The sequence below is a fragment of the Salmo salar genome, chromosome ssa02 (assembly GCF_905237065.1).
Source record: "Salmo salar chromosome ssa02, Ssal_v3.1, whole genome shotgun sequence".
Taxonomy (NCBI): domain Eukaryota; kingdom Metazoa; phylum Chordata; class Actinopteri; order Salmoniformes; family Salmonidae; genus Salmo; species Salmo salar.
Window position 1 is genome coordinate 25,499,502 of NC_059443.1, and position 13,523 is coordinate 25,513,024.

Below are 13,523 nucleotides of genomic sequence, written 5' to 3' on the forward strand. Positions count from 1 at the left end.
TCACTTTCTTTGGCAATGTTAACATATGTTTTCCATGCCAATAAAGGCCTTAAATTGAAATGTAATTGATAGAATGAGGGGCTCGATGTGAGCCATGCATGACCCTGGAGAAGGGCTCCTTCCGGGTGGACCTGCGTCGGTTCCACTCCACCCCACTGCAGCGCCCGCGAGACCAAGCAGTTTAACGTCCTGGTGGAGTGTACGCTCTTCGCACCCTCCAAGGCCAGCGACGACTCGGAGAACTGTGTTGACTGGGCGGAGAGAGACAGAGAAGAGGGAAAGGGAGAGGAGAAGCGGCCGTCGCACCGTGGGGGTTTCACTATAGACAACATCCAAGAGGAACGGGTGAAGTGAACGAGTGTGATGGGAGCCAGGATCAGATCACTACTCTGTGATATCAGGTGCTCTCAGGTTTCCACATTAACTGATTATAATCGCCTAAAATATTTTAATTAAAAATAATAAGCAACTGTAATTTTAAATGTAGAACATTCGTTTATTTAAGACTGACCGTTGCGTTGATTGTTTAAAGTGCTACCTTAGTGAATACTGCTTTTCAGATAGATATTTCAGATAAATTATGAGGATTGTTTGGACCAGATGAATAAGATGTTAGATATTGTTTAATAATGAGATCATAGTTTTATCTAAAAAGTACTGTAAGTAAAATGGTAGAACACTGACACAGACAACCTGTCAAAATAAATAAATATTTATTTAAAACATTTATTCTCTGAAAAGATAATAATTGCAAATACAATCTGCATGCCAGCTGCTGTGTAATTTATGCCAAAACGCATTCATACTCAAGTTCAGAGCAAATCAATGGTCATTAAGGTTTGACAGGCTACTGTTTCTTTGTTGTTGGGTGTGACTGTGTGAGGATCTACAATCAATACAAAAACAGGCCATCTGCCTGTACATTTATTATATCAATACTATCATTAAAATAGCAACAGGCTAAAGCAAATATACAGTGCCTATAGAAAGGCTACACCCCCCTTGGATTTATTCACATTATATTGTGTTACAAAGTGGAATTAAAATGGATTTAATTGTATTTTTTTGGTCAATGGCCTCCACAAAATACTCTAATATCAAAGTGGAAGACACTAATATACCTTGATTAGATAAGTACATTATAAGGCTTTGCATTTAGGCCAAAAAGTGTATTCCTTTGCCATGTTTTTGTTGTTGTTGCAGTATTACTTTAGTGCCTTTATGCATGTTTTGGATTATTTTTATTCTGTATATTTGTATTCTTCTTTTCACTCTGTCATTTAGGTCATTATTGTGAAGTCACTACAATGTTGTTGATCCATCCTAAGTTTTCTCCCATCACAGCCATTGAACTCTGTAGCTGTTTTAGAATCACCAATGACCTCATAATAATATCCCTAAGCAGTTTCCTTACTGTCCTGCAGCTCAGATCAGAAGGACGACTGCATCTTTGATGTGTCTGGGTGGTTTAATACGTAATCCACAGCATAATTATTAATTTGACCATGCTTAAAGATATATTCAATGTCTGATTTGTTATTGTTACCCATCTACCAATCACTGGTTTTCTTTATGAGGCTTTCAAAAAGCTCCCTGGTCTTTGTAGTTGAATCTGTGCTTCAAATTCAATACTTGGCTGAGGGACCTTACATATGTTGTATGTATGGAGGACAGAGCAAGGGGTAGTCGTTCAAAAATCATGTCAACCCCTGTTATTTCACACAGAGGGAGTCCATAGAACTTATGTGATTTGTTAAGACAAATTTTACTTTATTTAGGCTTGCCTAAACAAAGGGGATGAGTACTTCTGCAGCTACTATATTTTAGTTATTTAATTGTTATTAATTTATAAAAATGTGTAGAATTTTCTTTTCACTTTGACATTAGGGAGTATTTTGTGTAGATTAATGATTCAAAAAATAAAATTAAATATATTTCTATCCTACTTTGTAACACAAAAAAAGTGCAAAGAAATTCCAGGAGGTGCAGACTCTATAGGCACTGTAAATATGAATCGAACAAGATGTAAATGTACTAAACACATATGGCTAAATGAAAATCAAGAATTTGCGTACAAAAGGATTGCTCCAAGTCGTCTTGAGAGAGATAACGGCCAAACATAGATGGAAACATTCGTATGAAACAAGGACACATTTTTTGCTGCCTCTAAATAGTCTTGATGTTTCCTTTCCTTGTCTCTTGTAAGTGACTGACTCTTCAGGTGCAGCCATGATAGAATGGTAATAATACTGTGCTTGATAATGATAATGCTGCTGATGCTAGACATGTTTTACATTCTTTTCTGAGACCCAGTGTCCCTCTAGTGGTGGAAATATGCATTGACGTACTCCATGCACTTTTGGAGTACATGGATAAATTCTACGGTAACTGGTGTCTTGTTACCATGTATGTACATTACATGCTTTGAGTTAGTCTCCCTGAGATGTATTTGTTTGGCAGTAAAATGATTCTCTGTTGACATTACATTTGCCTTCAAGCTAGCTCAGGTATGGCATGTGTACAGGTAGGTGCTGCTGATGGTCCAGTCTGGGGCGAAGTCCTGCAGCGGGTGGTTCTTCAGGTGTTTCTGCATGGCAGCCAGGCTGCTACAGAACTCCAGGCAGGCAGTACACTGGTAGGGTGTGGCCCCGCCGTGGGTCCGCAGGTGCTTGATCATGGCTGAGTAGTCCCTTGACCGCTGGCCACACAGACGGCACTCAAACGGCTTCTCTCCTGGGGTTGACATTGAGAGTGAGCAGGCAAGCACATACACAATGACTGACACATTGAAACACACACCCACGCCTACACCTACACCCACACCCCCAACCACACGCGCACACACACACACACACACACACACACACACACACACACACACACACACACACACAGACACACACACACACAGGGGGATATAATACCTGTGTGTACCCGATGGTGTGTATCCAGTTGGTGTTTGAGGCTGAACCTCTTGGAGCAGCGTTTACACTGGTAGGGCTTCTCTCCTCCCTGATCTCGCCGGTGGGACGGCAGTGACCTCTCCACCCTGAAGCCACGATCACAGTACTTACACCCCAGAGAAGTCTCACCTGAGCCTGGGGAGGAGAGAGCAACAAGAGGGGGTGGGGGTAGAATTGTAATCATTCCATGTCATATAAATTCATTTTTTCATTTAGTATCTTGTGATGAGTAACTTATAATTAGTTATAGTTAACTTTACATGAATATACATTATGTGTATACAGACAGAACCGTCCACTGAACATCAGTATTAATGAACCTAGCTTAGCTCCATTTCTATTCTGTAATGTGTTTCTTCTCCTGACTTTCCCCCTGTGCTCCCCACTGCAGCCTGTATAATTGGGTGTATGGGTTAATTGTTTTCTCACATGTCTATATTTATCAGCACAATCATTGGTGACCATTACCCGATTAAACAATAGTGTCAGGCCAGAGTGATGACCTACTAATAGCACTAAAGGGTGATGTGAGCTCAGCCACATTGCATGCAGATGGATTCTCTGTAGGACAGGGGTCACACTCATGACTGTAAAGGCTCACTGTTGTCATAGCAGCAACCTTCTTCACTCAAACATTTTTTGTTGTCTTCTTTTGTGACGATAAGTTCAAAGATTACTTTATTTTATTTTATTACAGTGGGTATTGTATGAAATGGTATTATACAACTGTTATGTAGCATAATTTTGTTTGTCACACCTAGATAACGATAAATAAGACCTCCTTTTATCAGAGATAGTTTTATAAATACACCACATCCTTTCACGAGGTTCAAATTGACAAGAAGAACCTTGGTTTCCTCTCATCGTGTACCTTTGTATTTCTCTATAATCTGACCGAGGTGTGATTCTGAAGTAGAGCTGTCAGCTCTCTAGCCCTTTGGTGGCAGTTAGTAACTGTGTAAAACAGTATCACTATGGGGCCCTGTAGAACACATACAGGATGCTGAATAGGGGTGGGGGGCTGGGGGGGTGGAGATGATGAGAGAGGGAGAGAGAGAGAGAGAGAGAGAGAGGTGGGGGAGAGCAAGGACCAAGACCACAATAAAGTGTTCACTCCTCTATCGCTACAATTCAGCCTGTTCTCAATTAGCTTCCTGTCCAAACCTTCCTTGGCCTCTCGCTTAGAACGCACAAACCTCTGATGTCTAAGCTTGATAAGTATCCCACTTATGGGGACTAAAATGATCAAGCCTGATAAAAGTGACCAGTTGAAGTCAGTGAAACACTCATTATTCAACGAAATGTGTTACTCTTGGCTCTCCATTCAATTTGGTGGAGACAATCAGTGGAGATAATCTCGAGTCACATGAATACCGTCTCTCAGTCGTACTGTAACGAGCGAGTGACAGTGGTAACCCCATCACACAAACACAGACTGTAAAGATGTGAGGCTGATTTGACCACCCTACATAGAGGGGAAAAAAGATGTAAGCTTTTTGTCCCTTTGGCACTGTATCAAAACCACCAGCACATTGCAGAGCGTACTGTTTGTTCTGCCAGCTTACCGCACTGCTGCACCGCCAGCACAAAGCCACAACTCACTCACTCTGTCTGTCTTTCTGTTTCTGTATCTCTCTCCCTCTCTCTCTCACACACTCTTGCTCTCCCTCTCTCTCTCTCACTCTTTCACTCTCGTTCTCCCTAAGGCACACTTCTCTCTCTCGCACTCTCTTTCTCTCACTCTCTCTCTCTCTCTTACCCTTTCTCTCTCCCCCACTCTTTCACTCTCTTTCTCTCGTTCTTCATAAGACATGCTTCTCTCTCCTCTCCTTTATCACCCCCACTCTTTCTCTCTCACTCTCTTACTCTCTCTCTCGTTCTCCCTCAGGCACTCTTCTCTCTCTCATGTTTCCTATATGCTCTGTCCCTATGACAATAGAGGTTAAGGGTCACACTTTGTTAGAAATGTCACTGCCATGTATCCATTAGAATATTAAGAATACAGTCACGTCTTAGTTCTGTACAGCTCCCAATACAATATTCACATTTTGAGATTATGCTTTTTGCAATGTATCCCAGTTAGAGGTCTAGTGAAAAAGCACTGAGTGAATGTTGTGACATTACAGTACCTGAGGGGTTAGTGGTTGAGGCCTGCAGCCATGAGCTGCCCAGGAGGACCTTGCTGCAGTGCTGACAGTCCTGGGTTCTTGCTGGATGCTCCTGGGAGTATCTGGCCCCATAGAAGACAGGTTCAAAATAAAACTTTATTTCAAGGACAAGAGTCAATGTAACTGTTGTAAGGCAAACACGCGAGCATGGTGGTCACCGAACCACTATTAGATAACCCAGTTGATGTGTTGCAATGAATGTCAGGCCAAAGCAGATTGACTTGCACACCATCTTTAGACATCCTGTCCTTCTCCCCTGCCTCTCCAACCGCAGGCTATATGTACCTGTCTATTGATGTCAAACGTAAGCACCCAACTGTCGTAGGTTGGGGTTCTGAGGAAGAGGCCAAGCGTTACAATGGTACTGTATGTTTAGTGTCACATAGAAAAGGGACTTTCCACAGCATCTGACGCACTTTGTTAGCTAGACTGAAAAACCATAGGTGAATGATTTTTCAGAGATTAAAGGAAGAATGGTAACGCTCTTTGTGGCCCTAAAATCCCCCAAATAAACAAAAGTGACAAATCTGCTACAAAGTCTGCTAGATGGTTTCCTGCGCCACCTAAATGAAATGGACACAGATATCAGATAAACCTCAGAGATCAGCAACAGGAGGGAGGAGGAAGTCAGAGAGATGTTGACGACCGACAGTTTCCACACTGAAACAGGATCACATAAACACAGTTTTAAGACTACTTACACTCATTCTGTAGTACTTTGTAGTACTCTGATCTGAGCCACATGTTATTTCTGACCTGGGGATCAAGGTGATATCTGAGGGAGTGCAGTATGTATCATGTTGTGTGTGTGTGTGTGTGTGTGTGTGTGTGTGTGTGTGTGTGTGTGTGTGTGTGTGTGTGTGTGTGTGTGTGTGTGTGTGTGTGTGTGTGTGTGTGTGTGTGTGTGTGTGTGTGTGTGTGTGCAATGTGTATTACGGGGACCTTATACCAAATTGTAAACCTAATTTCTTTATATATTATTTTTATTGGAATGTTCGTGTTAAATTTGTTGTCCTCAGGGCTCAATGGACTCCCCTGATTAAATAAAAGTTAAATAAATATAAAATAGGCAGACATTGTTTAATTAAGAACAGGACTGAAACAGTTTGTAACCGATCTATAGTGGATCTGAATGTCTTTCATGGTTGATATTTGCAAGGGAGGGGAGAAACTAAGGGGGCTCCCCCTTTAGATACTATGTGGAAAACTGCTTTATAGAGCCTTTCATTTACACCCTACTGTACTTCATGTCTCTGCATTAGAAAAGAGGAAGTAGCTTCACTGTAAAACCAGATACAATGTAATGCCACCATCAAGGGACAGACCACATAACATGACTTCAGCAGCTGTTCTGTGGTTTGGACACAGCTAATATGAATGACCATCTACATCCATAATATACATCATGTGAATATGACAGACAGGAGAGGGTTAACTGGAGACAGGGGAAACTCTGCTTGTAGGAAAGAGCAGGAGAACTTTCACTCAGATCCACCCAAACGACAATGAGTCAGATAGCTGTGTCGATATGTGCTACTTAATGTAAGCAAATTAGGGAGATTCTGAACTATATTGTAGAAATGAGAACAGGGAAAGAAGGAGAAGAATGAAAACTGAAACGTCCGTAGTATAAAACCCCTCCAGAGCGGTCTTACCTTTGCCCTTCCCCTAGTGCTCCACCTATCAACACTTTATCCATCGGGTCTCTTTTTCCCAGCAGACCTTGCTTCAGGATGTCCCCCAGCTCCCGGGACCCAGAGAACAGGGGGTGGTGGTATGGATGCAGGAAGCCCGGGTAGCCCAGGACGGCGCTGTGGACCTGGGGTGGGCGTGAGGACGTTAGCAGGGGGTACATGTGGGGAGTGGAGAGGTGGAAGGGGTATGTCACCACGTGCTGTGAGGGGTGAAGGGAAGAGGAACTGGCTGCTAGGATGTCGTTATAGTTCAAGGCCATCCTCCTCAGGGTGTTGACTTGGTGCCACATGATCCTCGACGCTGGGGGAGGAGGAGGAGGGGGTTGGATGGTGGCAGCAGTGGTGGCGATGACACTGTCTCTGGATGGAGGCGGTGTGGTGGCCACTAGTGTGGGTGTGAGTAGCTTTGGCCTTTTTCTCTGTGGTGGTGATGAACCAGAGGAGTTATCCCTAGTGTCAGGAAGAGTGGGGTCCTCAGTGAATGGGCTGCTCTGGGGCTCCAGATCAATGGAGGGAATTGTCTGGGGATCCCCCTCTTCTGGAATGGGACTTCCTTTCAGGGATTCTTTCTCATCTCTCTCCTCTGTTATCTGAACTCTTGTTTCTGTCATTTCTCCAGTTTCTTTCGTTCCTCTCACTTCTCTTATTTCTCTCAACTCTCTTCTCTCTCTCTTCAGGCACCCCCGATTTCTCTTCAGCTGGCTGCGACACTGCTCCTCCAGGGAATGCATCTCCAGGAGCTTGGCGGCCCTCAGAAGCTGGGGCAGATCATCCACAGGGACCTCCAGTGTCTCGGTGTAGGCAAAGTCCAGGACCTGCTGGAAGGTGTGTGGAGAGAGGAGCTCCAGACTACAGTGGTGAGGTTGGTCGAGGCGATCGGGCTGGTTTGAGTATGCAGCCTGCAGGGTGAGCTGATGCTCCAGGGTTTTGCTAGCGCAGGCCAGCACCAGCCGATGGGCCCTGAACACCTGGCTCTCCACTGAGATAACAGCATCACACAGCGTCCCCGAGCGACGCAGGACATCTGCCTGGCGCAGGAAGAGGGAGTACTGGGTGTTGTGAACTCGGATCATCTTAGAAGTCTGGAGGAGGAAGGGAGGAGTGATGGGAAGAGAAGCTGGGCAGGTGGATCGGAGATGGTTTGGAAACTGTTTGAGACAACGCCATTCAACCTATAGGAAAAAGGAGACAGTGAAATTATCTAAATGTGATCATTTTTTGTAATGTTTCTGAGAAATAAAAATGGCAGATAGCAAGTTGGAAAATGTATTTGTATAAATAGGTAAATTGCAGAGATTGCGGTTGTGATAAATAGATTATATCCCACGCCTCTGGTTCTTAGTGTTTTTCCATCGATGCCAGACGTTTAGGATGTTTTCAAGCTATCAGGGGTGAGAGAAGAGGGGGTTGGAAACTCAGATGGCAGATCATATCACCTGCTGACGTAGGTTAGGTTGATAATGTGCTGTTGGTTACTAGGGTTTTGGAAATTCACAGCCCGAAAGGGACTGACACAATGCAAGAATGACTTAAAAAGTTCAACATTACAGGAGCAATTGATATGTCGATCATGTTACATATCAATAAATATTGAGTGGCATTTCACAGTCTGCAGCATGAAGTGAAATGAATCTCAAGAACATGTCGTATTAAATTATATCCATTCATGATATTATCTTTAAGTCCATTTCCCCTGAAGTCCTTGTGTGGCAATCTGGGGCTTAAAAGGTCTGTCAATTCTGTGGTTGATGAAGTACAGCATATTTCACAGATATTTTTAGCACGTCTAATATCTGACCTCTGTAAAAAAAAATAAGTGGCGGAGGCTGTATATCTGGTTGATGTGTGGAAATGTTATGTTTCATGTCAGCTTTGAAATTAATCTCTCAGGTATACGCTCAGAAGCCACAAACCTCCTCAGAATATGACACTATGACTAATGCCAGTACACACAGGCTTCACAGACAGACGACAAGTTTGTTTGATCAACAACAACCTATAATGTACTGTAATTTGGTTTAGATAGGCATCTACAGTTGTATCAGTGTGCTGTATGTGGTATAAATCAAATTGTGCTATTGGAACATGCAGTAGTGAGTCTTGATATGACAGGATTGTGTCGAAAAGAAATGGGTCACGTCAATTTACAAAAGTGGATTAACCGCAGTTCTGTACTATATTGTGCACAATCCTACTAAACAGCAGTGGTGGAAAAAATACTCAATTGTCATACATGAGTAAAAGTAAAGATAACTTAATAGAAAATGACTAAAGTAAAAGTAAAAGTAATCCAGTAAAATACTAGTTGAGTAAAAGTCTAAAAGTATCTGTTTTTAAATGTACTTAATTACAATGGTGGAAAAAGTACTAAATTGTTATACGTAAAAAGTAAAACAAAATGCTTTACATCAAATTCCTTATATTAAGCAAACCAGGTGGCAAGAATTTCTTGGTTTTCTTATTTACGGACAGCCAGCGGCACTCTCCAACACGCAGACATCATTTACAAACGCAGTAGTTGCATTTAGTCAGCCAGATCAAAGGCAGTAGGGATGACAACGTGTTATATTAATAGATACGTGAATTGGACCATATAGCTGTCCTGCCTGAGCATTCGAAATATAACGAGTACTTTTCGGTGTCAGAGAAAATGTATGTGAGTAAAATGTACATATTTTTCTTAAGGAATGTATTGGAGTAAAAGTAAATGTTGTCAGAAATATAAATAGTAAAGTACAGATACTGAAAAAAACTACTTAAGTAGTTCTTTAAAGTATTTTTACTTACACCACTGCAAACAGGTTAAAACTGACTTTATTTTTGAACTCATTAAAATCCCCTTCATTAAAAAAATCCAAGTGGTCAGTTATGTGTGTGATGTGTGGTTGTGTATCCTCTGTTCTGCTCCTCCAGCTGACCTGTCTCTGAGAGAACTGTCCCATGGAGCACTTTGGCACAGTAACCTCAGCTTAGTACAGTAACTCCATTTCTATCCGCCGACGGCGACAGTCGATAAGATCGAAAGTAGACATACCGGTACTGAAATGACAGCACTTTAATGTCATCGTTACTGTAATTGATGCTTAATCTCTTTCCAACACACACGTAGTCAAACAAAGCTTCAGTTCCACTCTCAAAAGTATGAACTCAATATTTTAAGTAATATATTCCTTTATTTGCTTACATATTACTAAACACCCAAAATGTGATTTGTTTGCTGAATGGGTCTATAGACCCCAGAGTGAAAATACTAAAACTAACTTCTCTTCAACTATAGTATACTGATGGCCACGGACAACTGTTATACGATGCCTCAGTATGGCCTCTGTATTATTATAGATTATATCATATTATAAACTGGGTAGGTCGAGCCCTGAATGCTGATTGGCTGAAAGGCATGGTATATGAGACCGTATACCACAGGTATGACAAAACATTTATTTTGACTGTTCTAATTATGTTTGTAACCAGTTTATAATAGCAATAAGGCACCTCAGGGGTTTATGGTGTATGGCCAATAAAGGGAAAGGGGGATACCTAGTCAGTTGTACAACTGAATGCATACAACTGAAATGTGTCTTTCGCATTTAACCCAACCTCTGAATCAGAGAGGTGCGGGGGGGCTGCCATCTACCACGGCTCCGCGTTGCGTCATGCCTAAGAACAGCCCTTAGCTGTGGTATATTGACCATATACACCCCCCTATATCGTATTTATGCACCAGATAATGGATTCACATTGTCCACAAATGTGCAATACATTATCCTTGCAAGACACAGACATACAAAGGCCAGTCATTCAAGGCTCAATAACACTGGTTATTGGTGGTGGGGACACAACAGATCATAGAAATTATCATATTCTGATTTAGATGTTGTTGCTAAACTTTCTGTACGCAACATGAGGGATCCTACAATCACATTTTTGAATTTCTTATTGTTGAGAAGCAACTGCTTTAATTCAATTGACCACCCTTCTCGAAAATGACAATGAAGTTCATGCGTAAGTGAAGCTGCAGAATAGCAGTTATCGTACAATGTATTCCAGCATCACTTCATCCCTATTTTTGTTGGTACAGTAATACTTTATAGGGTGAACATTTATAGAACGTCTTTACTGACATTAATTTGACTATTTACTGTATATTAGAGAATTGAATGAGTGCATTTTTTAAAATTATATTCTATTATTTCCACCAGTAGGACATCAAGTCACGACAGAAATGATTGATAAAGATGAGCAGAAAATACTGTATAAAATACATAATACAAATACTGAGCTATATTGTATGCTGGAAAAAGGGTAAATCCTATTATTTTCTACTAATACAATTTTGCTCACAGAAAGAGATTTTGTTTAACAATACTTTTTTTTCTTAAAAAGATAGGGGTCACAATTATTGGCACCTCAGTTTTCAATACTCCAGCACCCTCCCTTTGTGAGGATAACGGCACTGAGCCTTTTTCTAAAATGTTTTATGAGACTGGAGAACACATTGGGAGGAATCTTAGACAACTCCTACATACAGAATCTTTTCAGATCATTGATATCCTTCATCTGTGCTAATGGAATGAGTGCCCTCTTCAATTCAAACCACAGGTTTTCAATGGGGTTCAAGTCCAGAGACTGAGAGAGCCATTGCAAAATGTTGATTTTGTGGTCAATTAACCATTTCTTTGTGGAATTTGATGTGTGATTGGAGTTATTGTCTTGCTGGAAGATCCACTTCTGGCCAAGATTCAACCTCCTGTCAGATGCAACCTGGATTGTGGCTAAAATGTCCTGGTACTGGGTACATTTCATGATGCCATTGACCTTAACAAGGGCCCCAGGACCAGTGGAAGCAAAATAGACCCATAACATCAAAGATCCACCTCCATATTTTACAGTAGGTATGCGGTTCGTTTCTGTATATCACATCCTTCTTGCATGGCCAGAGATGTCTACTTTCATGTCATCTGGCCACAGCACAATAACTCCAAGCACACATAACATTCCACAAAGAAATGGTTAATTGACCACAAAATCAACATTTTGCAATGATCATCTCAGTCTCTGGACTTGTGGTTTGAATTGAAGAGGGCCATAAGCACAGACAAAGGATATCAATGATCCGGAAAGATTCCGTATGGAGGAGTAGTCTAAGATCCCTCCCAATGTGTTCTCCAATCTCTTATAACATTTTAGAAAAACACTCAGAGCCGTTACCCTCACAAAGGGAGGGTGCCGGAGTATTGAAAACATGGGTGCCAATCATTTTGACCCCTATCTTTTTGAGAAAGAAAATATTAGTTGTTAAACTAAATATATTTTTCTGAGCAATTGTATTAGTAAAAATAATACAATTTTAAAATCTTTTCAGCATAGCTTGTATTTATTTTATACAGTCTTTTTTGCTCATCTTTATCAGGGTGCCAATAATTTGAGTCACGACTGTATGTTCCTTTACTGATACTGACATGTGTTATAGAAGTAAAATGCATTATTATTGACATCAGGACTATTGCAGGTAGAAATGTTACATGTAGCACCTTTAACAACAGCTTGATCCACCATCAATGCAACCATCCATACAAACTAATCGATCCACAAAGTTGAATGAGTATATCTTCCCTGGCTATCCCCATACAGGACAGTCCCATCAGAAATCAGGTACTGATGGCGATATGATTACTGAATATCACACATACAGTAGCGGGCTACAGACAGACATTAGGCCTACAGTATGCAGGCCTCAATATTACCACAAGCAAATCTACATGTGCTCAATAGCCCATAAAGCTAAGGAGAAAACCTAGTGTGCACTGACATACCTTCAACATCCTCTGACAACACATGAAAAACCAGAGGGCCTCTCCTCTACTCACATGTAAAGGCTGGAGTTGCATGCGAGGAACCTTTTGAAGCTAAAAACCACAGAGACACCAGCTAGATGACAGGAGCAACAGAGAGGAGATAGTGAAGAGAAAGAGTTACAGAGAAAAAGTGAGAGAGAAAAAGAGAGACATTTTTAAAAATTGGCTTGGGAGACCATGCAGGGACGGAAAGTGAAGTAAAGCGGAGGTGTTCAGTGCGATGGAGAGACTCACCAGTTCACGAGTGACTCAACCCACCCACTGTGGAGAGTGTCGACCCTACACGCATTGTGGCCTGGCTGTTGAATGACAGGGTTGGCTGGGTGTCCGTTTTGGTAAGGGAAAGGGTGGTTACCTCTTCTCTCTTCTCAGTCCCTCCTCTTAACCTCATCTAGCCCTGATTGGTCTGTCATGGGAGCATCCGTGAGATATGATTGGTTACTACAGTATACAGAGTTGATCTGGCAAGTTATTGATCTTGGTTTATTATCTAATTTCAAAATAAAGTGTTAGGCTGAGACTGACAGTTTGAAATGTAACTACGCACAGGTTATGCCAGATTAATCTCTTTAATCATATTTATGATCTTAAAAGGCACACACACTTATTCATTTTTTCCCACCCACATCACAGTCGCAGGTTACTGAAATGTTGTAATGGGCTGAAGTACAGTGCTCAGAGAAAACCGTTTGCACTTTGTTTAGCTTTGACAGGATGTTGAACACTAGAGAGGCCGGAGAGGCTGTAACAACATAGAACCCAACTACAACCTGTCTACCTGAAATAGCACATGCATTAGCCTGATGGTGCAGCATTTCATGTGGGTGTGAGATGGATAATGTG

At 41.7% G+C, this 13,523-nt stretch overlaps 1 protein-coding gene across 4 annotated transcripts; it reads right to left on the minus strand.

Annotated features, from left to right (window-relative positions):
* Positions 1–696: 696 nt before the first annotated feature.
* On the minus strand, positions 697–13,016 carry LOC106577891 (zinc finger and BTB domain-containing protein 16-A). 4 transcript variants are annotated; one of them, XM_014156333.2, is made up of 6 exons: positions 12,915–13,009; positions 12,693–12,753; positions 6,787–7,997; positions 5,093–5,193; positions 2,925–3,098; positions 697–2,733 (listed from the first exon to the last, which is right to left on the minus strand). In XM_014156333.2, exons 2-6 carry the CDS (start codon positions 12,711–12,713, stop codon positions 2,504–2,506), a joined length of 1,737 nt encoding a protein of 578 aa, XP_014011808.2. In that variant the 5' UTR covers positions 12,714–12,753; positions 12,915–13,009; the 3' UTR covers positions 697–2,503. The 4 variants fall into 4 exon arrangements, with proteins under 4 accessions (XP_014011808.2, XP_045557017.1, XP_014011799.2 ...); XM_045701061.1 differs by having other exon boundaries at positions 2,935–3,098; positions 12,639–12,753; XM_014156324.2 differs by having other exon boundaries at positions 12,639–12,753.
* Positions 13,017–13,523: the final 507 nt, after the last annotated feature.

Coding starts and splice junctions, on each gene's coding strand:
- LOC106577891 (XM_014156324.2), bottom strand. CDS start 12,713: ATGCAACTCCAGCCTTTACATGTGAGTAGAGGAGAGGCCCTCTGGTTT. Junction 3,099..5,092: donor CTCAACCACTAACCCCTCAG/GTACTGTAATGT, acceptor TCTCCTCCCCAG/GCTCAGGTGAGACTTCTCTG. Junction 2,734..2,924: donor ACACCATCGGGTACACACAG/GTATTATATCCC, acceptor TGTCAACCCCAG/GAGAGAAGCCGTTTGAGTGC.